This window comes from Balaenoptera borealis (assembly GCF_965194805.1).
Source record: "Balaenoptera borealis genome assembly, chromosome: X".
NCBI lineage: Eukaryota > Metazoa > Chordata > Mammalia > Artiodactyla > Balaenopteridae > Balaenoptera > Balaenoptera borealis.
Window position 1 is genome coordinate 29,540,536 of NC_138881.1, and position 25,799 is coordinate 29,566,334.

At 34.6% G+C, this 25,799-nt stretch overlaps 1 protein-coding gene and 1 long non-coding RNA gene across 9 annotated transcripts in view; one reads left to right on the forward strand and one right to left on the reverse strand.

The window, feature by feature from the left end:
* Nucleotides 1-25,799, reverse strand: part of DMD (dystrophin) — a 2,485,149-nt gene that overhangs the window by 1,906,692 nt on the left and 552,658 nt on the right. For all 8 annotated transcript variants that reach the window (XM_082378022.1, XM_082378021.1, XM_082378025.1 and 5 more), the window contains exon 2: nt 25,583-25,644. In XM_082378022.1, coding sequence (XP_082234148.1) covers nt 25,583-25,644 — 62 coding nt within the window. The remainder of the gene's footprint in view (nt 1-25,582; nt 25,645-25,799) is intronic.
* Nucleotides 1-25,799, forward strand: part of LOC309621188 — a 1,076,444-nt gene that overhangs the window by 63,102 nt on the left and 987,543 nt on the right. The window lies entirely within an intron of this gene.

Here is a 25,799-nt window from a genome sequence, read left to right on the forward strand (position 1 = left end):
CCAATCACAAGCACTGAAATTGAGACTGTGATTAAAAATCTTCCAACAAACCAAAGCCCAGGACCAGATGGCTTCACAGGTGAATTCTATCAAACATTTAGAGAAGAGCTAACACCTATCCTTCTCAAACTCTTCCAAAATATAGCAGAGGGAGGAACACTCCCAAACTCATTCTATGAGGCCAGCATCACCCTGATACCAAAACCAGACAAAGATGTCACAAAGAAAGAAAACTACAGGCCAATATCACTGATGCATATAGATGCAAAGATCCTCAACAAAATACTAGCAAACAGAATCCAACAGCACATTAAAAGGATCATACACCATGATCAAGTGGGGTTTATCCCTGGAATGCAAGGATTCCTCAGTATATGCAAATCAGTCAATGTGATATAACATATTAAAAAACTGAAGGATAAAAACCATATGATCATCTCAATAGATGCAGTAAAAGCTTTTGACAAAATACAAAACCCATTTATGATAAAAAACCTCCAGAAAGTAGGCATAGAGGGAACTTACCTCAACATAATAAAGGCCATATATGACAAACCCACAGCCAACATCATTCTCAATGGCGAAAAACTGAAACCATTTCTTCTAAGATAAGGAACAAGACAAGGTTGTCCACTCTCACCACTATTATTCAACATAGTTTGGAACTTTTAGCCATAGCAATCAGATAAGAAAAAGAAATAAAAGGAATGCAAAACAGTAAAGAAGTAAAGCTGTCACTGTTTGCAGATGACATGATACTATACATAGAGAAGCCTAAAGATGCCACCAGAAAACTACTAGAGCTAATCCATGCATTTGGTAAAGTAGCAGAATACAAAATTAATGCACAGAAATCTCCTGCATTCCTATACACTAATCATGAACAATCTGAAAGAGAAATTAAGGAAACACTCCCATTTACCATTGCAACAAAAAGAATAGAATACCTAGGATTAAACCTACCTAAGGAGACAAAAGACCTGTATGCAGAAAACGATAAGACACTGAAGAAAGAAATTAAAGACAACACAAGCAGACGGAGAGATATACCATGTTCTTGGATTGGAAGAATCAATATTTTGAAAATGACTATACTACCCAAAGCAATCTACAGATTCAATGCAATCCCTATCAAACTACCACTGGCATTTTTCACAGAACTGGAACAAAAAATTTCACAATTTGTATGGAAACACAAAAGACCCCGAATAGCCAAAGCAATCTTGAGAAAGAAAAAGGGAGCTGGAGGAATCAGGCTCCTGAACTTCAGACTATACTACAAAGCTACAGTAATCAAGACAGTCTGGTACTGGCACAAAAACAGAAATATAGATCAATGGGACAGGATAGAAAGCCCAGAGATAAACCCACGCACATATGGTCACCCTATTTTTCATAAAGGAGGCAACAGTATACAATGGAGAAACGACAGTCTCTTCAGTAAGTGGTGCTGGGAAAACCGGACAGCTACACGTAAAAGAATGAAATTAGAACACTCCCTAACACCATACACAAAAATAAACTGAAAATGGATTAAAGACCTAAATGTAAGACCAGACACTCTAAAACTGTTAGAGGAAAACATAGGCAGAACACTGTATTACATAAATCACAGCAAGATCCTTTTTGACCCACCTCCTAGAGAAATGGAAATAAAAACAAAATAAACAAATGGTACCTAATGAAAATTAAAAGCTTTTGCACAGCAAAGGAAAACATAAACAAGAAGAAAAACTCTCAGAATGGGAGAAAATATTTGCAAATGAAGCAACTGACAGAGGATTAATCTCCAAAATTTACAAGCATCTCATGTAACTGAATATCAAAAAAACAAACAACCCAGTCCAAAAATGGGCAGAAGAGCTAAATAGACATTTCTCCAAAGAAGATATACAGATTGCCAACAAAGACATGAACAGATGCTCAACATCACTAATCATTAGAGAAATGCAAGTCAAAACTACAATGAGGTTATCACCTCTCACCAGTCAGAATGGCCATCAGCAAAAAATCTGAAAAAACAATAAATGCTGGAGAGGGTGTGGAGAAAAGGGAACCCTCTTGCGCTGTTGGTGGGAATGTAAATTGTTACAGCCACTATGGAGAACAGTATGGAGGTTCCTTTAAAAAACTGAATATAGAACTACCATACGACCCAGCAATCCCACTACTGGGCATACACCCTGAGAAAACCATAATTCAAAAAGAGTCATGTACCACAATGTTCATTGCAGCTCTATTTACAATAGCCAGGTCATGGAAGCAACCTAAGTGTCCATCGACAGATGAATGGATAAAGAAGATGTGGCACATATATACAATGGAATATTACTCAGCCATAAAAAGAAACGAAATTGAGTTATTTGTAGTGAGGTGGATGGACCTAGAGTCTGTCATACAGAGTGAAGTAAGTCAGAAAGAGAAAAACAAATACCATATGCCAACACATATATATGGGATCTTAAAAAAAAAATGGTTCTGATGAACCTAGGGGCAGGACAGGAATAGAGACGCAGACATAGAGAATGGACTTGAGGAGATGAGGAGGGGGAAGGGCAAGCTGGGACGAAGTGAAAAAGTAGCATTGATATATATACACTACCAAATGTAAAATAGCTAGTGGGAAGCAGCCACATAGCACAGGAAGGTCAGCTCAGTGCTTTGTGACCACCTAGAGGGGTGGGATAGGGAGGGTGGGAGGGAGGTGCAAGAGGGAGGATATATGGGGATATATGTATAGCTGATTCACTTTGTTATAAAGCAGAAACTAACACAACATTTTAAAGCAATTAGACTCCAATAAAGATGTAAAAAAAAAAAAGAAAGAAAGAAAGATAAGTGAGTCCTAGAGATCTACTATACAGGATAGTGCCTATAGTTAATAATACTGTATTGTATACTTAAAACTTTGTTATGAGGGTAGATCTTATGTTTAATGTTCTTATAATAAAATAAAAGAGAAGGGAGGAATCTTTTAGAAGTGATGGTCAAATTTATGTTACTGTAATTGTATATGGTGAAAGTATACATTGAATATGTATATCTTTTTTGCATGTCAGTCATATTTAATACAAAATAAAAATTATAAAAATCTGAACAATGGGAAGTAAGACAACACACTGTCTTGAAAGCCACAGTAATGAAAGGAGCACTGGCACACCTTCCTCATTTACCTGCAAATGATGGGTGACCCAGATTTTCTCACACAAAAGAAATCTATGTGTGTAATTTAAACCATTTTAACTGTGTAACAGACTTCCCCTGGTGACTTCTAAAGATATATTCAGATGTATGTTCTCATTAAGAACAAAACATTCTGACTCTGATACTTCTAAAAATTTTGCCTTTTCTAAGTTTTCTGAGGGGAGAACTCCTGTATTATAATCTAAACAAGTAAAATGTGCACTGACTCTAGTCTTTCACTTTTAATTTTTTTTCCTTAAAAACTGGTTGCTTATATTTTATATTGCATTCCAGTAAAGAAAAAAATGTATTGGATTTTTACTGAAATTGATTTGTTTTACAGAGTATTGGACCCACACACTGTAGTTAGAGACAGCCCCTTTGGCAAGGTTCCCAGTTCATCTGCAAATATTCTCAAATGTTATCTTTATATATAACATTGAGAAAAATGAAAAAACAAACAATTCTTGGACTGATACAGTTACAAAGCCAAGAGGATAGAGCAACTGTTTTCAAGTAAAAAACCTAAATTTAGCATCTGACCTCACAAGTAAGTAGTTTGGGCAAGTCACCTAGAGAGGTGTTTTTTGAGCTATAGGTCAAGACACGAGTAGACTGTGAAATCAATTTACATGTCATGCCAGCTGTTCATTTAACAAATCAAACAGAATGGAATAAAAATTATTAGAGTGTGGCTACATATGGTAAGGATACAGTACCTTTTTTAATGAAACTTTTTCCAGATCTGTTTGTGTGTGTGTGTGTGTGTGCGTGCGTGTGTGTGTGAGAGAGAGAGAGAGATGTATACTGGATCATAAAGGGCTCTCATGTTTCCTCTTAAATTGGGTGGTGGACAGAAAATAGAAAACAGATGAAGGCCCGCGATTTGGAGAAACAATAGATTATTTAATAATCTGAACTCTGGAGCCCTGAAAGCCTTATAAAGAATCCTAATTTTGTCACCTTCACAGATTATTTAACTGTTCTCTGCTTTTTCTCATATGCGAAAAGGAGATACTCATACTATGCATCTCAAAACGTCGATTTAACAATTAAATGAGATAACCCAAGTAAATACACTATAACAGTGTCTGGCACTTGATATGTGCTAGTTATTAGCATTACATTTTATCCTGCGATTCTTGAGTTTGTTTAGATTTTAGGCTCAACATTTAGCTTAAATGTGATTTTTTTTTTAAATAATGTGAATTTTTTTCCTTTGTTTTTAATTCAAATTCTTTGGAAAGCACTGTGTTTTAAAAAATGTACATATGAACTTTATCTAAAATTCCTAGTTATAGGACTTTGCTAACAGGCACATTTTTCGTGAAACAAACAACTTTGGGCAGCAAGCCCTCATTGTCCATTTTTCTAATACGAATTCCTCTGTTCTTGAAATGTCACTGACTTCCCTATTCAGCTCTGCCCTGCTTCTATGTCTGTTGCCTTATTCATTAGAAACAAGATGGGCGTTTTGGGCATTGGGAGGCAAGAAGTTCATGTCTTGTGATTTTTTCATATAATACTCAAAATCTTTGGTGGGGACTAGCCTTTTTACTGCCACTGATAAAGGCTATGACCCTATACCCTGAAGCAAGCCAAGTGAAATAAGATCTATTTATAAAGATTCAGACAGTAGGTACAACAGCAGCATTGGCTGTGTTAGGTAAAAGCTTAGACTTCATAAATCATCCAGCCCTTGAAAACTATTAGGTACCATATAATAAACTCTTGAAAGAGCTTCAGCACCCCCAGAATAATGTTTTAAAATTTAAACATAATTACTCCCAAATCTACACAGTTTTGAATGTAATTTAACTCTGGCCTTTGATTTGGTAAATTGCTAATTATGGCTATCTTTGTTAGATTTAAATTGAATTAGATTAAACTGTGACCCAGTGATTTTCTGGCTTCTTATGTGGTCAATGCAAACAGTTATGTTTAATGGTGGTAAAGCTGAGATAAAAATGTTAAATGTAAGAGTCAATTGCAAGGTCATTATTTTTTTCAAAGTAATGAAAACATAGTACTTTATCTACTGTAAAATTACAGGCTAATGACTTAGTCCTACAGAGTGGCTCTCAAACCTTGTTCAATGTACCCACACTGATTTAAGAAATGATAAAGTATCATTTCAAAGATTAAATAATGATGAGGAGTGTAAATCACATTTTAAGTGGTGCCACCAAATGTAAGTTTTTAAAGCTCTCAGTAGAATTTTTTGGATAAAAAGATGAGGAAAATTATTCAATCAAAGCAGAAGGTAATTATAATATTAAAAAAGAAGTATTTGTGAATCTTACTTTTAAAAAGTAATCCAATAAATATTTTAATATCTTGTGAAAGTTTTAATATTGTTTTCCAAGGCACTGAAACCCAAGCAGGACCCTGTGGTGCCCTCCCTGGTACAAATCCTTTCTATATCCCCCGTTTCTTGTTTGTAGGAAATAGGCTTCATTCAGCCTCCTTGACCTTCCCTGAGTTCCAAAAGGCAGATTCAAATAGTTGCTAATCAGGGAAGGAAGGGGATGCAGAAACTAGGGTGGAGCAGTCAAGAAACAATAGCGTAGCCTTGGGGAAAAGTTCTCATTTATCTTCAAGGAATATACATAACAATATCTTTGATTTCCTCTGCAGGAACTACGGCCCCCACCCAGGTAGAGGATGGTAACTTCACGCTGAGCACAAGATTCCTGGAGCACCGCCCTGTTACCTCACCACCAACCAATCAGAAGAAAGCCACACACCCTGCAGCCCTCACGCCAAGTTTTGCCTTTAAAACTTCTCCCCCAAAACCATCAGGGAATTCGGGGTTTTTGAGTATGAGCCAGCTGTTCTCCTTGCTTGGTCCTGCAATAAACCTTTTTCTTTTTTTTTTTTTTTTTTTTATAAACCTTTTTCTGATCCAAACTCTGACGTTTTGGTTTGTTTGGCCTCGCTGTGCATTGGGCACAGGAACTTTGTTCGGTAATAGCATCAAATTCCATTTTTTAATGTACCATGAACAAGAATATTAAAATAGTTTAGATTGCTCAGCCAACTTGTTTACTGAATGTTTATTGATCAAATAAAGAGGTGAAAAATTACCTGATGAGTCTAACTAGTAGGAACAAATAGCCTTTGTAAAAGTTTTTCTTACATTTACCTGATTTGGACCAACCATGTTCAGATTTTAATTACTTTGTTATCTAAACTACCTACTTTACAACAACACTGTCAGTTTTTCTTAGAAATGGTTACATATGACAACACAGTGCTAGAATTGAGAGAACCCCTGAAAAAATGTGTAGGGGAACAAATGTGCCACCACAAAATGTCTCTTTGGCATGTAGATTATTTGAAGCTGAAAACAATCAAGGCCCAAAAGACTCAGGAAGAATCTTTGACCTTTCCTGTAACTGCCTAAAAGAATGAAGATCTATTCCAGAAAGGGAGCCACCACCATAGATAACTATAGTATAATTTGAACTAAGTGTGGTAGATAGGGAGGTATCTGGTACAGTCTGTTAAAAGTCCTCTCTGTGTCCCATTGTTTCTGTGTGGTCCAGCAAACATTTCTTTACCAAATATTTGCTCTTTTTCATATTTGCTCAATTCCTGTGAATTGCCTTCATACCCTTTGAAGTCCCAAACCATTACTCCCTTCTCCTTCCCTCTGACAGCATATAACCCTCAATTGCCTAACTTGTCACTGGGTCTAATTTTTCTAGTGAAGCCCTGTTCGTATGTAATTAAATTTGATTTTCTCTTGTCAATCTGTCTCATGTCAATTTAATTCTTAGGCCAGCCAGAAGAACCTAGATGGGTAGAGGAAAGTTGTTTTCCTCCCCCACAAATGTTATATAACTTTTCCAAATAAATATTATAAATATTTTATTCTAAAATAGTTAATTACCTTATGAATTATTTTCAATGAAATATTTTGATATTTAAAAGAAAGCAAATTTAAGCTCTTTTTTTTTTTTGGCTTACTGAAGTCTAACTGAAAAATGAAATTATAAGGTATTTAAAGCATACACAGTGATGATTTGATATACATATATGTACACTGTGTTTTCTCTTCTTAAAAAAGTAAATCTATTGAGGAGAAAAAAGCACCAATATTTAAAGAATTCACATTTAATGAGGAAATAGGAATTCTTCATTTACTATTTGTGATGAGTAGTCAGGGAATCATCCTTAAATTATAATTGTCATTACTGATTTAATTATATGGAGCAGAAACATGAAATTTTAAGAACTAAAATACAGTTTAAAATTGCTACTTCTTAATTTGTGCTTTCCCTTTTTCTATTGTATATGGTTTGATGACAATTAAATTAAAATATTCCTTCATGTTATAAATATTATAAATATCTTATTTAATTATTTGGAGCTTTCAATACCATAAGATTACTACACTAGTTATATGCATATATTTTTAGATTTCCTAGTCTAGGTGGAAAACTTCAGCCTTTTACCTAATCTAGTTAAATAGTTTAACTATATTAAATCATTTAACACACACAAATATATATATGTATATATATATAAAATCTCCTTATCGTTTTATTTATTTCCTATGTATTTTTGTTAATTTATTGAGATGCTTAGAAAAATTAAAATGCTTTTTTATAACACTTTTAAAACAATAATCATTGATTTCTCATATTATTGAGCTCTAAATTTGCCCTATTTCCAAGGAACTGTATGTAACATGTTCTTCAATAATTAGTGAGTAGATTTTTTAATATGCATTACTTTATCCTAACATCTATATTTCTTGAGTACCTTCTATTTGTTTGGCCCACACAGTGAGTATCATAAAATAGTGGGCAGAGTCCCAACTCACACTGTACTAAATGGGCTAATAATGGAAGCTGTAGACACTTTTCCAATAACTGTTCTACATGGGCTCATAGTTTGAAGAGTGCACTTCAAAAACAGAAATAGCTAGAAATTCAGCCTTCTTATACTATTCTAAGGATTTATCAATGCAGTTCTATATAACATAAATATTTATCTCTGTTAAAAACATACTCACTTCAAGGGAAATCTAGGTGGTGATAATAGTGGGGAGAATTTGGGGGAAATCTGTATTTTTAAAAGCTTTCTGTTGATTTGGCCAGCAATGCATATACCTATATGATTATGAGTGTTTATCCACTGATGACCACATTAGAACAATAAAATATTGACTCACTTGAGGAAATGTCTTCTCACTTAAATAACCTTGTTCCTGGTCTATGCATTTGATTTGAGAACAGATCCACTGCTACATGTTCAAAGTTTCAAGTCCACATGTGTTGAATAGGGGGGAAAAAAGTGAGTTTTTCTTTTCCTATTCCCTCTTGTAACTTCATTGAAAGGTAACTTGCATTCTTTTTATCCATTTCATTTCTTGGGCTGGTCCTACATAATGTTAAAACAATTTGGAAATATGGATCATGTAACAAATTCAGTATCAGTTTATAAGCTAAATTACTAAGATCGGTAATATATTTTGTGCTTTCAAGTTTGTTTTATTCTTTTTACTTACTGCCTTGGGGTACTGAAGGCAGTTTTAGTAAAGAAAAAGTTTCATAGTTTTTCTTCAATTCATAATTCTTAAAAAACATACTTGAGCCAATACAGCTCATTATATACATTTTGAACTTGGCTTCGAAAACAGTACATCCTACTTTATACTATGTAATTGTTATCAACTATATGCAATTATTTCAAATAAATTAAGATTTTAGACAATACCCTGATATATTACACTTAGGTTGCCTAACCAATAGTTCTTGAAGATTTCTCTTTAGCTACAGTTTCTAGCTTCCTTTGCAGTTAGGTTGAATCATATAACTGGGTTTTGGCTCATGGGATGTTGGTGAAAGTAACCAAAGTCCCTTTCTGATCCAGTCAAGATATTTTAATATTCTTATATAACTTTGCTGTCTAACATGGTAGCCACTAGCTATGTATGGCCATTGAGCACTTCAAATATGGCTATTCCAAGTTGAGATGTGCTGTCAGTGTAAAATATATAACAGATTTTAAAGAGGTAGTACAAAAAATATTCTGAAATATCTCTGTAATAATATATTGATTACATGTTGAAGAGATAATATTTTGGATATACTGGGTTAACTAAAATATATTATTAAAACAATTTTACTTGTTCCTTTTTTACTTTATAAATATGGCTACAAGAAAATTTTAAATTACATAAGTGGTTTACATTATATTTCTATTGGACAGTGTGGTCAAACTTCTCAGGGTTCTGTATCTTTCTACTTTCTACCACCATTCACTCCTTCATTCATTAATCATGCAGGAATATTTATTATGAATCTACTGTGTGCCTGATATTCTTCTAATAATCCCCTACTGATAAGATAGAGGATGGAGGAAAAGGAGAGCAGAATATGGCACCCCAAAATATGCCTCCTTGGCATAAGGATTATTTTGAGCTGAAGGCAATCAAGACCCTGAAGACTCAGGAAAAGCTTGTATCATCCTCTTTAACAGCCTGAAAGAATTTAGATAGGGAACCTGTACCAGGAAGAGAGCTATTACCAGAGATAACTTTTTCATCTGAGAGATTTATCAGCATGGCACTGGCAAACATTAGTTTATTCAACATTTCCTCTTCTCACCTTCCTGTGAATTGTCTTCCTCCCCTTTGAAGCTCCAGACTGCTCTCCCATTCTTTAGCTCAGTATGGTATATAAACCCCAGCTGCCTGCCTTTGAGCTTCTTATCTTTGTGGGGTTCATGTATGTATGTATGAACAAAATTAACTTTTTCACCTATTAATCTCTTTTTATTACAGGAGGGTCTCAGCCAAGGACCTAGAAGGGTAAAGGGAAAATTATTTTTCCTCCCTGACAGTGTCACATCATTCCATGATACAAATAAGGGGGGGGGGGATGCGCTACCTGATCTAGAAACTGAATTATATGACAAGATTTTTTGTGCTCAGAATGGAATCCCTGCCAGGACAAGCAGGAGGATTGATTATAATGTGACTGAATGGTGCTTAAAGAACCACAGATGCTGGGTTCTGTCTATTAGGAAGAATGAGCACACAGAGTTGTGAAATGTTAAAAGACTCCTGTGTCTCATTCCTTGGACTTCAAGGGCTATGGCATTTTGGCAATGCCAGTGAATTGCCCAGGGGTTCCGTGACAGTGATGATGGTTGTGAAACAGGGACTCTCAGGGTTAGGAGAAATTTAAGTGTGACTATGTGGACATACTGCTGGAAAATATATGCTTTTTTCAGCCTTTTATAAATAATGAAAACTACTTATAAACCATCCTCCATTTCCTATTCAAGGGGCTTAGACATACAGAGTTCTCAGGCTATTTTTTCTTTTGTAGAGAAAATGTAGAAGGCTCCCTTGCAATTTCCTTCCATTGTATATTACTGTCAGAGACTTTCTTGCGTTCAACCAGTTCTTTCCTATATAATATTAATTCTGCATGCATGTAAAACCTAATAAAAATCTGGCTCATTAAAAATGGAATTAAACAAAACAAAACCAAAGGGTTCAAATTATGAATATGAGTAAGGTACCACTTATTTTCTACTTTGACTAAACAACTCCAATTCTTCTGACGTTTCTCATAGGACTTTTTTGCCTGATATTTTAATCATTGTTCTCCTTCCTATCTTACCTCATCTAAAAGAGATTCCTCAATATCTCTTTAGTTCTCTTTAAAACCTTTAATATTCATATATTTTTAAAAACAGGGGTATCAATGTTATATTTTACTACTAATAAAATTTATTGTAAAAAAATTGTGAAAAAAAGTAGCATTCCTTTTGTTGCCCCCCCCCCCGCCAAATCTTTCTAATTCATTTTTTAACAAAATAATATTGCCTACTCATTCATCTTTTGGTTCTCTTCACACCCAAGAAGTAAAATGCTTTGCAAATTGCAGCGTTGATTCTAGCACCTAGACATGTACATCTTGTTGGAAACCCAGGGCAGTTCGTCCCAAAATATGCCTTAATGGCATATTGATTATTTTGAATTAAAGTTACTTAAGAAACAGGCGATGCAGGAAGGACACTTGACCCTCCTCTCTGTCTCCTGAGAGCAGGAAATAAATCTCTGTTATGAAAGGTGCCCTCCTTGTACTGGGAGATAGAAGGACACCCTTATTACCAGAGACAAGGAGCATGTACACACAAATCTTATTACTTTTTTACTAATTTACTACCCAAGCCCAAACTTTACTTAAATTCCTTACTAATTAAGCACCCAACCCTAAGTTTCTTTGTCCTATCAATTCCTTTCAAATTTATTATTTCTTAATCAAAAAAGTATAAAAGCTGCCTGCTTTGACCACTTGTTAGGTCCCACTTTTATGAGACCTCTATGTGCATGAATTAAATTTGTTTATTTTTCTCCTGTTTATCTGTCTGGTGTCAATTTTATTATTAGTCCAGCTACAAGAACTCAAAAGGGGTAGAGAGGGAAAATTTCCCCTTCTCAACAATCTCAAATCCATTGTTTTTTTTCTATTCAGAAGGTAAAAGTGTAGTAAGCAAATTACCAAGTCCAACATAGATAGACCATAATATCTGTGATTTTTTTTCTCAAAAACATATGGGAAAAAAATTCTCATAGACCTCTGCCACCAGGAATCCTGAAAATGAACAAGATAAGGAAAATGACTTCCTCATCAAGAAAAGACAACAAACAGCAAATGCTATTATCCATGAAGAACAAAATCTTTGTGATTTTATATATTTTAATGGAAGAAAGCTAGGACTTGTTTTGTAAGTTGGTAATATTTCTTTTATAACTTGAGACTGCTGATTCGCTAACCTACGACTAAGGTGAAATAGAAAATACACTAAAAGAAATATTCATATAATGTCATTGTTTAGGATCTTCGACTATTAGGCAATACACTTAATGATATCTAAATTGTTGTTTTTAATCCAAACTAGTGGTTGACTGAGTTAGACAACAGGTTTGATCTTCAGGGATATATTGAAATGCCTTATATATAGGATCTGAATAAATTCCCAATGTCTACTACCATAATACACTACTTAAACAGCTCATTTAGAATATTATTAGAAGCAATCTTCATTTGAACTTCTTTCAGAATATATGTGCATAGTATATAGTGAGGCATACCTAAACATCAAGAGAATATTGCTGACATTCCAAAATTGTATTTAATTCTTCAAGTCAGTTATGATAATAAAATCAGTAATACAAAACATTCTGCTTTGCCTTCATTCTCTTTTTTTTTGTTCAATGAAATATTTATTATCTACCATGTGCAAGGCAAATATTCACAGGAGTGACTCTGTGAAATGGTTCCATCATTCTACGTAAACTCTATAGCAGGTTAAAGAGTAAAAGGCAATTTTTAAAAGAGACTTTAGGGAATTAGCCCTTTTCATATCACAGCTATGATGAAACTCAGCAGTTCAGAATACTGGAGGTGGACAAATAAAAGCTGAAAATTTAAAAATAGTCAGGAGAATTTGTAACCAAAACAACTAAGGAAAATTAAATATGTGCTTTTAGGGAAAGGTCTAGAAAATGCAAGCAATATTATTAATGAAATAAAAATATATTTGCCTTCATTCTTAAAAGGTAGAAACAAAATCAATTTTACTTGAAAACTGGCATATTACAATCAAACATTTCCATCCTTTGTGGTGACAAACAATGGTCCAGATTCCTGAAGAGACCATTAGAGAAAACCTAAGCCAACATTCATTTTTACTAAATACATATATTTCTCCTTCAATATCAGAAAAAATATATCAGTATGAATGTGTAAATATATTTTAAAAAAATTTATCAGAAGCCTGCTTATAAAACAAGAGGAAAATAACTTTTAAAAAGGTATAAATCTATAAGCGTTGATACCGATCAGGACCCTGTGGGGCTCCTGGGCACAAAAGCTTTCTGTGTCCCCCATTTCTTGATTACTGGAAATAGGTTTCATTCAGCCTCCATGACCCTCCCTGAGTTCCAACAAATAGATGCTAATTAGGGAAGGGAAGGGAGCAGAGACAAGGGAGGAACAGTCAAAAGAAACAATAGTGCAGCCTTGGGGCAGGGTCCTGGTTGGGTTTCCACCCGCGCCCCCCCCCCCCCCCCCCCCCCCCCCGCAAGGGATATACATAACAATATCTCTGAGCTGTTTTGCAGATACTTCTCCCCAACAGCTGGGAGAAGTTAAAGGTATGGTGCCCACAAGCACGTATTTTTCTATATAAACTTTAGGATCAACTTATCTAAGTCCAGAAGAAAATATTACTTATATAGGAATGTCATTTAATTTATTCATTAACTTAAAAACAACAGATACTTTTATGATGTTAAGTCATGCTTTTAGGAACAAAGTAGGTCTTTCCCTTTAATTTTCTTTTGTGTCTTCCAGGAGAGTTTTAAATATAGATTTTGAAAATTTCTTATTAAATTTGTTTCTTGTCTCTAGTGTTGTAAATGGGTATGTCTGATCCATAAAATCTTCTAGCTCGTTACCATGAAGTCTATTGATTTTGCATGTAAATTTTATATTCTGCTAACTTACTAAATTATTTTACTGTTTGTATTGGTGTTTGGGTTTGTTAATGTTATTGTTTCTTTGTGGCTTTTTGGGTAAACAGTCATATCTGCAAATTGGGACACTGCTACCTCTTCTTTCAACTGTTCTGCCTTGAATTGGTTTATTTCATCTGGTTGTGATGGCTAATACTCCCAACACAATGTTAAGCAGTAGTGAAGATAGCTGAACATTACTGTAACTTTTTCTTTGGTCAGAATGCATCGAATGTGTCCTCATTAAGTAATACGCTGACAATTGGACTAAACTGTATATACATAGTATAACATGCTAGCAAGAGTATCCAATGATTCCTTTTTATACTCAGTATTTTTATCAGGAAAGGGTATTTTATTTTATCAAATATCAGTATCTCACACTTAAATGTAAACAAAAAGTTAAGATCACTAGATAATTTGAAGAATGACTTTGAAAGTAAAAGAGTTCCTCAAAATAAAACAAAAAATAAACTAACAAGAAAGCAGGACCATAGAAGATAGGAACAATACAAGAAGCAGAAGAGTATTGTGGGAGAACTATATTGAAAATCTAGAGAAAGTAAAAGAGAAGTGACTCCATTTTCTGAAACAAGATCATGAGGATACGGAAAAATGAGCAAAAAAGGAAGAATAGAATAAAATATTTTATGACATAATATGTCAAAAAAATTACCTCCCTTGAGCCCTTTCTCAGGAAGCTACCAGAGGTTATACTCTGCTAAAAACCAGAGAGTAAACCAAGAAAGATGACGAACAGGATCTATGGCACTAGGTGTCAAACACAGAATACTAGAGAGAGGTCTTTAGAGAGTAGCTGCACATCAGGGTCAAGAACAAGCATTCTAAAAGGTGTCATGTATAACAGCAGGCTTGAGTTCTCATCTTAACTTTAACTCCTTGGGCCTCTGACAATGATAATCACACCTTATTCTGATGCTCTCTGCTCTTCTTTGTCTCTTTTTCTTTGACTTACACTGTAAATATATTTGTTACCCAGTATTTCATTCATGGCCACATGCTTTACCTGAGGTGCCTCATCTATTTCTCTAGTCACCAACCCTAACAAAGTTTAAGCTGTGTTTTCAAACCTGATATTTTCCCCCCCACACATCTCTTGTTAAATTCTTTCAATTCCCATACCCCATTAAGCAAAACATGTAACCAAATCCATCAGCTCTCATACCCCACTTAGCAAAATAAAAGCCTGTCAGACAAATGCCAGCCTCAAGCATTCTTCTCAAAGGGATTCAATTCTTCTTGCCCTCACAAGAGTATAAACGATATTATATACCACTTATTGAAAGTTTACCATATGCCAGGTATAATTCCATGTGCTCTGCATGCAGAACATCTTTTAGTCTTTTAAATAAATATTTGATGGGGAAGTTGAGGCTTAGAAAGGTTTAATAATTTACTCAAGTTTACACACACTAAGTGGTGAACTGGGAGTTAAAACTCAGGCTTCTGAATCTAGTACTTGTCCTCATACAGATTTCCTGAATGCCTCATAACCACATTCAACCAAATATTTCAATATCTAAAACCAAAGTGATCAACGACCCTCCAAAGTGGATCTCTTCTCCTTTTTCTCTCAGTTCCTCTCCCAATTTGTGGTATCTATATCTGCCTAGTGTCCCAAAAAAATACCTTGCACCCATCAGATTCATTCCTTGCTCCCCTTTTCCAATCATTAACTAAACCTTGTTGTTTCCATCTATCCAACCAGGTCATCCCCATTTATATCATCCAGGCGTCATATCAGGATTTTGCCATGCCTTGGTGGAAAGGTTCAGGAAGTGCTTGGAAATGTGGATCTTAAACTCAATGTTACAAATGCATATTTGGAAGTTTGCATACTCAAAAATCATTTTCTCAGTGCTTCCAAAGTGTCAAGTCCAGTTTTAGGTCCTGGGTAGAGGTGATGTTTGAGGACACGAAAGAAGATGAAAGAGAAAGTGTTGACAGAAGAAAAGACTGAGATAATGGATGGTATGACCAACATTGTTTTCAAATCCTTTCTCCCTTCCTTCCTAATTGCCATTCATTCCATCCATTCAACAAATATGTATTGAGTATCACTGTACACCAGGGTGTATGCTCTAGGCTGAGTATATAGTGATGACTGAGTCAAGGTTCAGACCCTCAAGGAGTTCAGTTAATAGATGGATGTAAAATATATGTAAACAATAATTATAATGCAGTCAATAATGGTTCTACATAGTAAATGCTATGAAGAAAGAAACCAGAGGTAAATCAAGGCTGTCTCCACTGATGTATGGTCACCCACACTAGATCACAGGAGAGGCAAAGATCAAGTTAACTCCAATGCAATTGTACTGGATTACATATACAAAGTACCACTATCATTGTGTGTATGAATGTATCTTCTCTCATTTTTTTCTTTGAAAATTGAGATAACTTCCTACCTTCCTCCCTCCTTTCGCTTTCTCTTCCTTCCCTTTCCTTTCTCTTCCTTCCCTTTCCTTTCTCCCTCCCTCCCTCCCTTCCTCCTTTCCTCCTTTCCTTCCTTCCAACCTTGACGTAACTTTCAGGAGCTGAAAATACTCTTTCCATGAAAACATACTAAAACTAAAATTATTTTTCATGATTTCTCATGGGAAATTTACCTGTATTTTCCCACCAAACCCTCTCCTTCAATAGTCTTTTTTATCCTAGTAAACAGCCATCCTATCCTTCCTTATGTTCAGGCTAAAATTGTTTTTCTCCACTCTCTCAATCTTCATATCTAGTCCATCAGCAAATCCTGTTATCCGTACTTTCAAAATGTATCCAAACTATGGCCATTTCTCCCCAGGTCCATGGCTACCAACCAAGTCCTAGCTCCACACACACACCCAACCTGGATTATTACACTAGCCTCTAGTTCACCTCTCACTTCTACCTATACATCCTACAGTATACCTTACATTGCTTCTAGCCACTGCTTAAAATTCTCAGCCTCCTAATCTACCATAATGTAGAAGCAAATGCCTTTACGATGATCAATTAGGCCCTACCTGATTTGTCCCCCTAATACCACTTCAGCTGTGGCTCACAGCACTCTCCTCTAGTCACTCTACTCCAGCCACCCTGCTGCCCCTCGAACACACACACATTCCCTCCCTCCTCAGGACTTTTATACATGTTCTTCCTTCTGCCTGGAACTTTCTTCTCCATGACATCTGAATGATGCATTCTCTTCCTTCCTTCCGGTTTCTTATATGTCTCTTCAGAGAGGTCTTCCCAGGATCCACTATAGAAAATAGCAACCCACCCTATTCTTAGTCTTTCCTCATCCTCCTTTATTTTTCCTTTTAGTACCAATCACCATCCAAAATTCTATATTCCAGGTATAGAGAGAGAAAACAAGTTGACAAATAAATACAGAGAATGTCAAATAGTTTGCTATATGTTTCCTTGTTTAGTTTAGCTCATCTGGTTCACAGAGCCCTACAATTAAAGGGACTTTTTCTCTTTAATGCTGTGTTCAAACACCTAGAGCACCTGACATGTCATAGGTGCTCAATAAATAATAAGTTAATGAATGTAGACTTTATGTGTATTTCTATAAAAATATGTTTTCTTAAATATAAATTATTATTTATGAAGGATACAAGCTTCATGCAGAGGCATACTATTCAAAATATTTATTCTCTGACTGACATAATAGTTGCAGGTAATTTTAATAGCAGGACCAGTTCTTACAAAAAGTACCATCCATTGACCATGTATTTTGAAAAGATTGGTTTTCTAGGTGCCAGGTGAGCTAAATCAAAGAAGAAAACTTTTAGCAAATTCATCCATAACTCTCATTTGTTCTCATTAAATGACAACTAATATTAAACCATGGGGTGGTTTCACTCACATTTCTAATTAAGGGGTCTGCTTGTCTCCATCCATCAGCTGGCCACAATTCTGGACATGGCTGTAAGTGATTGCTTATTTATGGATCACCTATTGTCTACTATTACTGTTACTTCTCTTTATACATAGAATTGAGATAGTTAAATTAGGGCTTAAATTAGAATAAGATTAGGCAAAGGACTTTTTCAAACCATACTCTGCCTTTTATTGTGCATGAACTTTACAAATCTGCCTCTAGCTGCATTACAAGAGAGATTCCTACAGCTGAACTTGTATCAATAAATTACTGTTAGATTTGGTCTTAACTCTTTGTGTTCTGGCTACCATGATCATAATTGGATAGAGAATTCTAAGAGGCCAAAGGAACCGAGGTAAGGTCCAAAACATTACCCCTTAATGGAGCACAGAGAAAGAGCCTCAGAATACCACTAAAATAAAATTCTTTGCAGAAGCAAAGTAATGAACAAAAGAGAGATCGAAGGACACCGTATATCCATTGGAAACTTTATATTAGTAAGGAAAACATATTGTTGCCCATGAAATAATTGCAGTGAAAGGAAATGAGGAGATACAGTTGACAGTATGCCTGGATAGGCTATTTTTTTCCAGAACATTGAGCTCAATTATATTAATTGCTTTCCTTATCACCTACCTGCTTACAGAACATAGTTTTAAAAAAATATTCTTTCTACCTATCTACCTGTCTCAGATATCTATGCGAATCAGATATATATTTTTGAGACTTGTAACATAAAAAGAGTATTATAAGACTAAATACAGGTAATATACATATATATACGATACATATAAAGTATCTGATTGGTAGGTTTTGAGTCTTTTAACACCAGCCCAATTCTATTATTGAATAAAGATCCCTCAAGATAGACCCCAACTTAAATCAAGTATAGTGATTCTCAACTGGAGAAGGAGAAAGATCATTCCCCCTTGAGGATTCATCAAAATCCTAGATGAGGTTTCCTTAAACATTCCCTACTACAGACCCGAAAACCTACAGAAGACCTACAGAATCAAAAACTCTGGCGGTGGGTTCTAGTAATCTATGTTTTAACAAGCCCTCTAGGTGATTCCGATGCAGCGCGCTGCTGAGTGTGTGTGATATCAAACAACTCTACAAAAAATTGTAACCCACTTACATTTTCATTTCAGATCCAGATGTCTATGCCCTAAGTGTAAAGTCTAGGCTTCAGATTCAATTTTGCAAGAAGGATTGGTGGTGGGAGGGCAGTCTAATTGCTCTATCACTGCCTACTGTTTTAGAACTACACATTTTTCAACCAGAAGTTGAATATTAACATGATTAAACTGATATCTCATTCTTGGCTCAACTGGCCCCAGCAACAATACAATTATTCAGGAATGGCATCGTGCTCTCTCTCACAGCCTCCATTCTCCACTCACACAATCTCCTTGGTCACTTGTCACCTGACAGGCCAAACTTCTTGAAGCATTCCATACTTCCACATGCAATTTTTGTTGCCTTCACCTTTCTTTAAATTGTCTTTGTGTGGACAACCTCAGATTAAATGTCACCTCTTTTCAGAAAGCTGTCCTTCTCTCCAAGCAATCAGTCATTCTTCCTTCTATGTTCCCATGGCACTTCTATTATATTAAAGGCCAAATTTTATTTTAATTATTTGTTTATATCATTGTTTCTTCCTTCAGATGATAATCTCCTAGAGAAGAAAAATCATGTTTATTGTGCCTTTTTCAGGGTACAATACTATGCCTGCCACAGAGTTGGCACTCAATAGATATTCGTTGAATGTTGAAAGGTTATTTTAGCAACCATAATGCTCCAGTGGGACAGCACTAGAGTGCCAGCTCTTCTTCCCAAAATGAAAATAAATCTCTAAAGTCAATATATGTTGTTTTGCTAGAAAGTTATATAGGGCCCTAAGACGGAATAAATCAGATAACTAATGCATCTGCCTGTCAGCTACAGAGAATTGTTTTTTGCTAGCAACAATCATGCTAATTGGTAAATATTTACATTTGCCAGCTGCACATGCTTGCCACTGAGACCACTCCACATTACAAAGGTACTGCAATTAACAATTCCATTTCTCTCATATTTCAGAACATAGAGCAAAACATGTATACCTTCTAAAACTAGCTAGAATTATTAAGAGCTCAGTAACAGTGGCTTGATAAAGAACAACATATTTGCAAGAAAGATCTGCAATATAAACAATAAATTATTTGTCTTTCATTGAAAACAGTGAGACCTATCACAATCCAATTTTCCTTTCACTAACTGAATGATATCCTTTGTTACTTGGGTACTTTGCAAAGATTAGATTCAGGAAAACATTCAAGGGAATGGTTCTCAGTGGATTAGGCCATTAGCATAATTATCTCAATTGCAAACACAAACACATCATTCTAGAAGTCATCTTAACATCTAGTGTAGATGTCAGGGAACCCACATGCCCATAAAGCAATATTTTGTATTTCTCATCAAAGTATTTTAAATCAATATTTAAATTGTCTCTTACACGGAATAATTTGCTTACGACTAGTGGAAATAAAGTTAATATTAATAAATAACAGTGTTCACAACTTACATGATGATACTGAAAATTAGATTACATCACTCACCAAAATCTAGAATGTAAAAGTATTAACATTTAATGTATTAGAAATCGTTCGGAAAGAATTAAAAGTCTTCCTCAACAATGGTTGAGTTTTGGGGTTATTAAACATTCAAAGGTAGGTTAAAGTCTCTGTTGGCATTGCAAGCATTAAATATCTTCTGTTCTCAAGGTTTCAATGAACTCAAAATCCTTCTTCACTTCTCATAAAACCTATCAATTGTGCGACGTGTCCCAAGAAAAATGCAGCATTTGGTAGGCGGAACAGTTGTCACAACAGCAACGGATATGGAAATATCATGGGGTTTAGACTCCAGTTTCCTGGGTTCCAGCTTCATCTCTTCCATTTACCTTGAGCAAGCCACCTAAATTTCATTTAGCTCATCCTGAATACTTATCTCACGAGGTCAGTGCAGCAACTAACCATAAAAGCATAACTCAATATCGTTATTAATGTGAGGATATACAGGAACAAAAAGTTCCTAATCTTCACTGTTTCTGAAATGAGGATTTCTATAGTTTCCTGTACCTGTGTTCATCTCTCAAAAACAACTGTAGCAAATAATTCAAGTGTTACCAAAGCCTTATATGGGCTTATTATCATGATCCAGAGACTTAGTTCACTGCCCTTCATCCTCCTAGTGACCTAATTCTTTCTGAGACCAAATAGTAGGGAGAAACAGGAAGCCAGGGACATAGCCGTCTGGGTCTGTTTATATCTATGGTGAACCTTCCATGACACAACAGCTGTGCTCTATTACTGATAGTCAGGCACCTTGTATGGTGGTTATATATAAATTTGTTAATTACATATACATTTAGAACTGACACAGGGGAAAGGTACATACAAATTGTTACCTCTTGCACTGAAACAATGTTTTGCTCCTATGTTCCAGTATCTTCCATTTATATAATGAAACTGTTCATTTAACTTTAAACATATGACATGCTTTCTGTGTATGCCTGTGTGTTTGTGTGCATGTGTGCATGTGTGTGTGTATGTGTGTGTGTGTGTGTGTGTGTGTGTGTACTGAGGGCATGGACTGGCATAGAGAGTGTGGCAAGATAACGAAATATAAATACATGTTCTATTCTCCCTGCTCCATCCAAAGAAGGTAGCCAAAACCACGTTCAAGAAAGAAATGAGCAGGCATCCAGAGGAGAATTGCATAAATATATGATTCATTCAATTCAGAAAATATATTACATAATAACAAAATTGGCAATATTTTATGTTTTCTATTTATACAATTTTAATATATGTTTTCTCACAAAGTAGACATGGACATATAAGGAAAACAAGGCTCAAAGAATTTGAATTTTAGGTGCACCTTTCTTTTTGAAATGACTTCAAGTGTGGATATAATGATTCCTCCTAAGTCTCCATGGTACAGAGCTGTGTAAAGAAGCCTTGTTTACTGACTCACAATTTTAGTGTTAATCTGTATTATACTGTGCTCATTATGCTGGCTAGAACGTAAATTATGGTGAATTCTTGGGAAAAGTACGTTACTTCAGTTAATTCTGTCTCACGTTATTGTTATTGTGAAAGGGTGTGCCTGGTCTTTTAGGTATGGGCATATATTGGGTTGGCCAAAAAGTTCATTCAGTTAATGAATACGTCATTCAGTAAAGTTCTTGGTGAAAATGAAGAATGTCTTTTATTTTTACTTAAAACCCAATGAACTTTTTGGCCAACCCAATAGATTGCTGAAACGAAGACATATCATGTGTATCAGTGAAGACATTATCATATCATGAGCCCTTGAAAAGTTCACAGACAAAACCAATTACACATTTCTACTTCATCTAAGTCAAATATAAAGTTGTCTATCACTTTTGGAAGAATTAGAGAAAGTGAAGATAGAGGATGGAAATAAAGTTAATCACTAAATCCAGAGTAGGATCAAAACCGTCGCATAACTCATTGGGAGACAGTTTAAATCTTTCAATTGATCTAGTAGTAAATATTTTTTCCCACAAATTGCTTTTTCTCTAACACAAACATCAAGCAAGTTTTATGACAAAACTATTGTTGGTCATGATTTCAAAAGTGTACTTTCCTTAAATGCTTCTTTGAATGAACCCGTGTGAATGAGCAAGATTTTTATAATGTGAATTATATTTGTGGTAGAGTAAACACTAAACATTTTTTTAGGATTATAGAATAGCTATAAATTACAACAAGAGAATATTTACCTTGAATTAATCTTACCTAGAAACGGCTTTGTGTTTATGTAGAGATAAATATTGCTTGCTTATCTTTATAGAATAGATGTGATAAATCACATTCTAGTAAAATTTTTGGAATCGAAGGTTAATAGAAGACTTATTTTGAAGAAGAGATAGGGCCTATTTTAAAATGGTACTGGGAAAGTGAAAAATCAGTTGGATTTACTACAAAGATACATTAAGCTTCAAATGACATAAGGCTATATTTAATCATATTTTCTCCTTAAACTATCCCTAGTGTAGCTTTACAAAATAACAAGAAACTTACTTTGCTGTCTCCCTGTACTTTACAAATATCATACAAAAGTGTGTGTGTGTATATGTCTCACTGATAAACCTTTTACCTCATCATATTCATTTTTATTGTTGCGGTATGTGTTTCTCTTTGTCCAATTTACCACAGAGACAGATGATAATTTTTCATTGCCTTTTCTCTCTTTTTAAAGCCATCCTCAGCATACTCTTTTTCATTCTGAACTTTCTACTTTTCTTAAATTTAGCATATATTTAATTATCTGTACTACTGAACCAAACTGTATGTATTACACAATATTTATTTAGTGCACTAGTAATGATTAGTAGGGTTATAAAGAAAACACACATTCCTGACTTCAGTGGGTTCCCATTTTCTCAGTCTGGAGTGTCTTACTCTTTGATGCTCCTTCGTTTAGAGTCTCTCAATCAGTAGAACTCTCCTCATCAAGGTTTCCTGATTCACTCTAACTCAGAGTACTGCTTTCTCTGACCACCCACAGACTACTTAGTGCTACTCCATTTAGCAATTATTCAACATCTCCCAAATATGCACGTTCCATGAGATCAGAAGATTCAACTTAAACTAATTTGATGCCTCCTACAGGCCTTGACTTCTGCTCAATTCCATGTAGTGATGAAATAAATATATGTCAAATGACATATCTCACAGTTATGTTTATCTTTTGGTATCACCAAGTGGCTTAAACTGAATCAATCAGCTTTCTCTTCTCATTATCTTCGAAAGCATCTAGATAAAATTTAGTCATGTACCTGAAGTCTTGACAAGAAAAGAATTCGGTAATATGTACAATATATTTTTCAGGTCTCTAAATGAAAAATCAACACATAGACACACATATAAATTTTATCTCTAAATATTTTCCCTCTGTCTTTATAAATATTTATTTATATTCCTGACACCTCGGGTATGCCTAAATATGCAACTTCGGTATTTGAAAGAATGGTGACTCTCCTGATCCAATTGCAATAGGTTTGGGGAGAACACTTAAAAATAAATGAAATAGGTGGGAGTTGAATTGCGGCGGCGGTGGGGGAAAGTTGGGGAAAAAACAGTAAATGCACTCATGCATGTGATTATTCCACAGCTTTTAAAATAGGGGTGATCATTAGGGTAAGGAAAAATTGCTCTAAGACAGTGCCCACAATGTATTCATAGAAGACAGGGTATCAAACTACTGTTTGTATATTAGCACATGAATTGTGGTAAACAACACTTGGAAATGTCAATGTTTAGAGGGTGATGATCTATTTAGATTTGTGGGAACGAGAATTCACAAGTGTTTATCATGTTTACACACCTTATTAAAATAACTCATTGGTTTAATTCAAAGACTCAGAGTATTATGTTAAATTATTATTATGAAAAACTCTCTACAATTCTGATTTGTTGGTAGATTTCTTTGAAAGCTTTTATCTATGGTCTACTACAAAGTTCTGAAATTAAGAAAATTTTAATGAGGCTACTAGATATAGCAGTTAAACCATATACACACAACTGATAAATCTTCTGAGAATTATGAATTCCTATCCTAAATATTTCCGAGTTTGTTCTTCATTTATTCTTCTTCATTTGTGTTGTTATAATTTATTCTTTTTTATTAATTCTGCCCCACTTAGTTAAAAAAAAGTTGAGATTTTAAAAACATATGTTTCATTCCTATGTTTGTTTAAAGTTCTGTAATAGCAATTTATTAATTAACTCAGTAAGTAAATATAAATGAAATTTGATTAGTTAAAATTCAGTAACTTCACTTCTTGCCAATATACTAAAGAGCACCTGGCAATATTCTGCTATCAAATACCACAAAGAATGGATGATACTCTAAAACCTTTTGTAGTAGTAAAGGGAACACATTTTAGACTGCATCTCCCAGTGGACTGTTTTGGATCCATTACCAAGATTATTACATAGTGAAACAGACCCATGGAGAGAGTAATTTATATATATATATTAAGAGTGTCAGGCACTGCGCTAGAAATTTCACATATAGTGCCTCTTTTAATCATCACAATGACTTGCAAAATAACCATTACCACCGTTTTGCCTCTCTTAAAGCCTTGCATATAGGGTCCATATTTTATTAGCTTTATACTCCCACTATCTGGATTTGATTTATTATACAGGTGCACACACACACACACACACACATACACAGTAGAAGGATGAGGAAACTGACTAACAAAGCATTTGACTGATTTGCCCAAATACAAAATTATTAAATAAAAATTAAGTCTCTCTAACCTTGAAATCCACATAAACCTCCTTAATATTGCACTCTTAAGGTAAGAATATTTAACTGTGTTCATATAAAAATTATCTAGAATTGTGTTATTGATCATGAGTTAGTTGCATTTGTAAAATAAATAAATATTAAGAGTATGGATTGATGCTTACAGAAAAAGAGAACAAACTTATAATCTTAAATTACTTGACACATGCTCTAAGTGATAGAGGCCATATAGCCTATCAGATTTTTTTGAACTTTGTAAAGATCAAGAACGACCAAGAGAATAATCATTTTCAGAACAACAAAAATTCCTCATATCTTCTTCTAGTGCATGACATATACTAGCTACTTGATGGAAGATTGCTGTTAAAAATCCTCTGATGACTGATGTTGTTAAAGAAACTCACATTATCAAGAAGAACCAAAGATACGTTTCATCAAATTAAATAATTTCTCTTTACCATGTATTCTGTTGCTTCTTCCTTAATTAAAAGTCAACATAATATTCCCAGATTTGCACAGCTAAAGTAAAAAGACCATGAGAAAAAACAATATGGACATTTAAATTACACAGATACATAGTTCATTTTGAAAATTCAGCATCACATCTTAACAGAGGAGCAATAAAATATCCTTACCTTAGAAAATTGTGCATTTATCCATTTTGTGAATGTTTTCTTTTGAACATCTTCTCTTTCATCTACAATGTAAAAAATATATATGTAAAGAGCTAAGAAGCAACTCTGGATATCACTTATATTTTACAACCAAAATAACTTTCAGTTATTATGCATTAGTGTTATTTTATATTTAGTAGTAAATTCACTGATAATGAAATCAGACATGAGTGATATT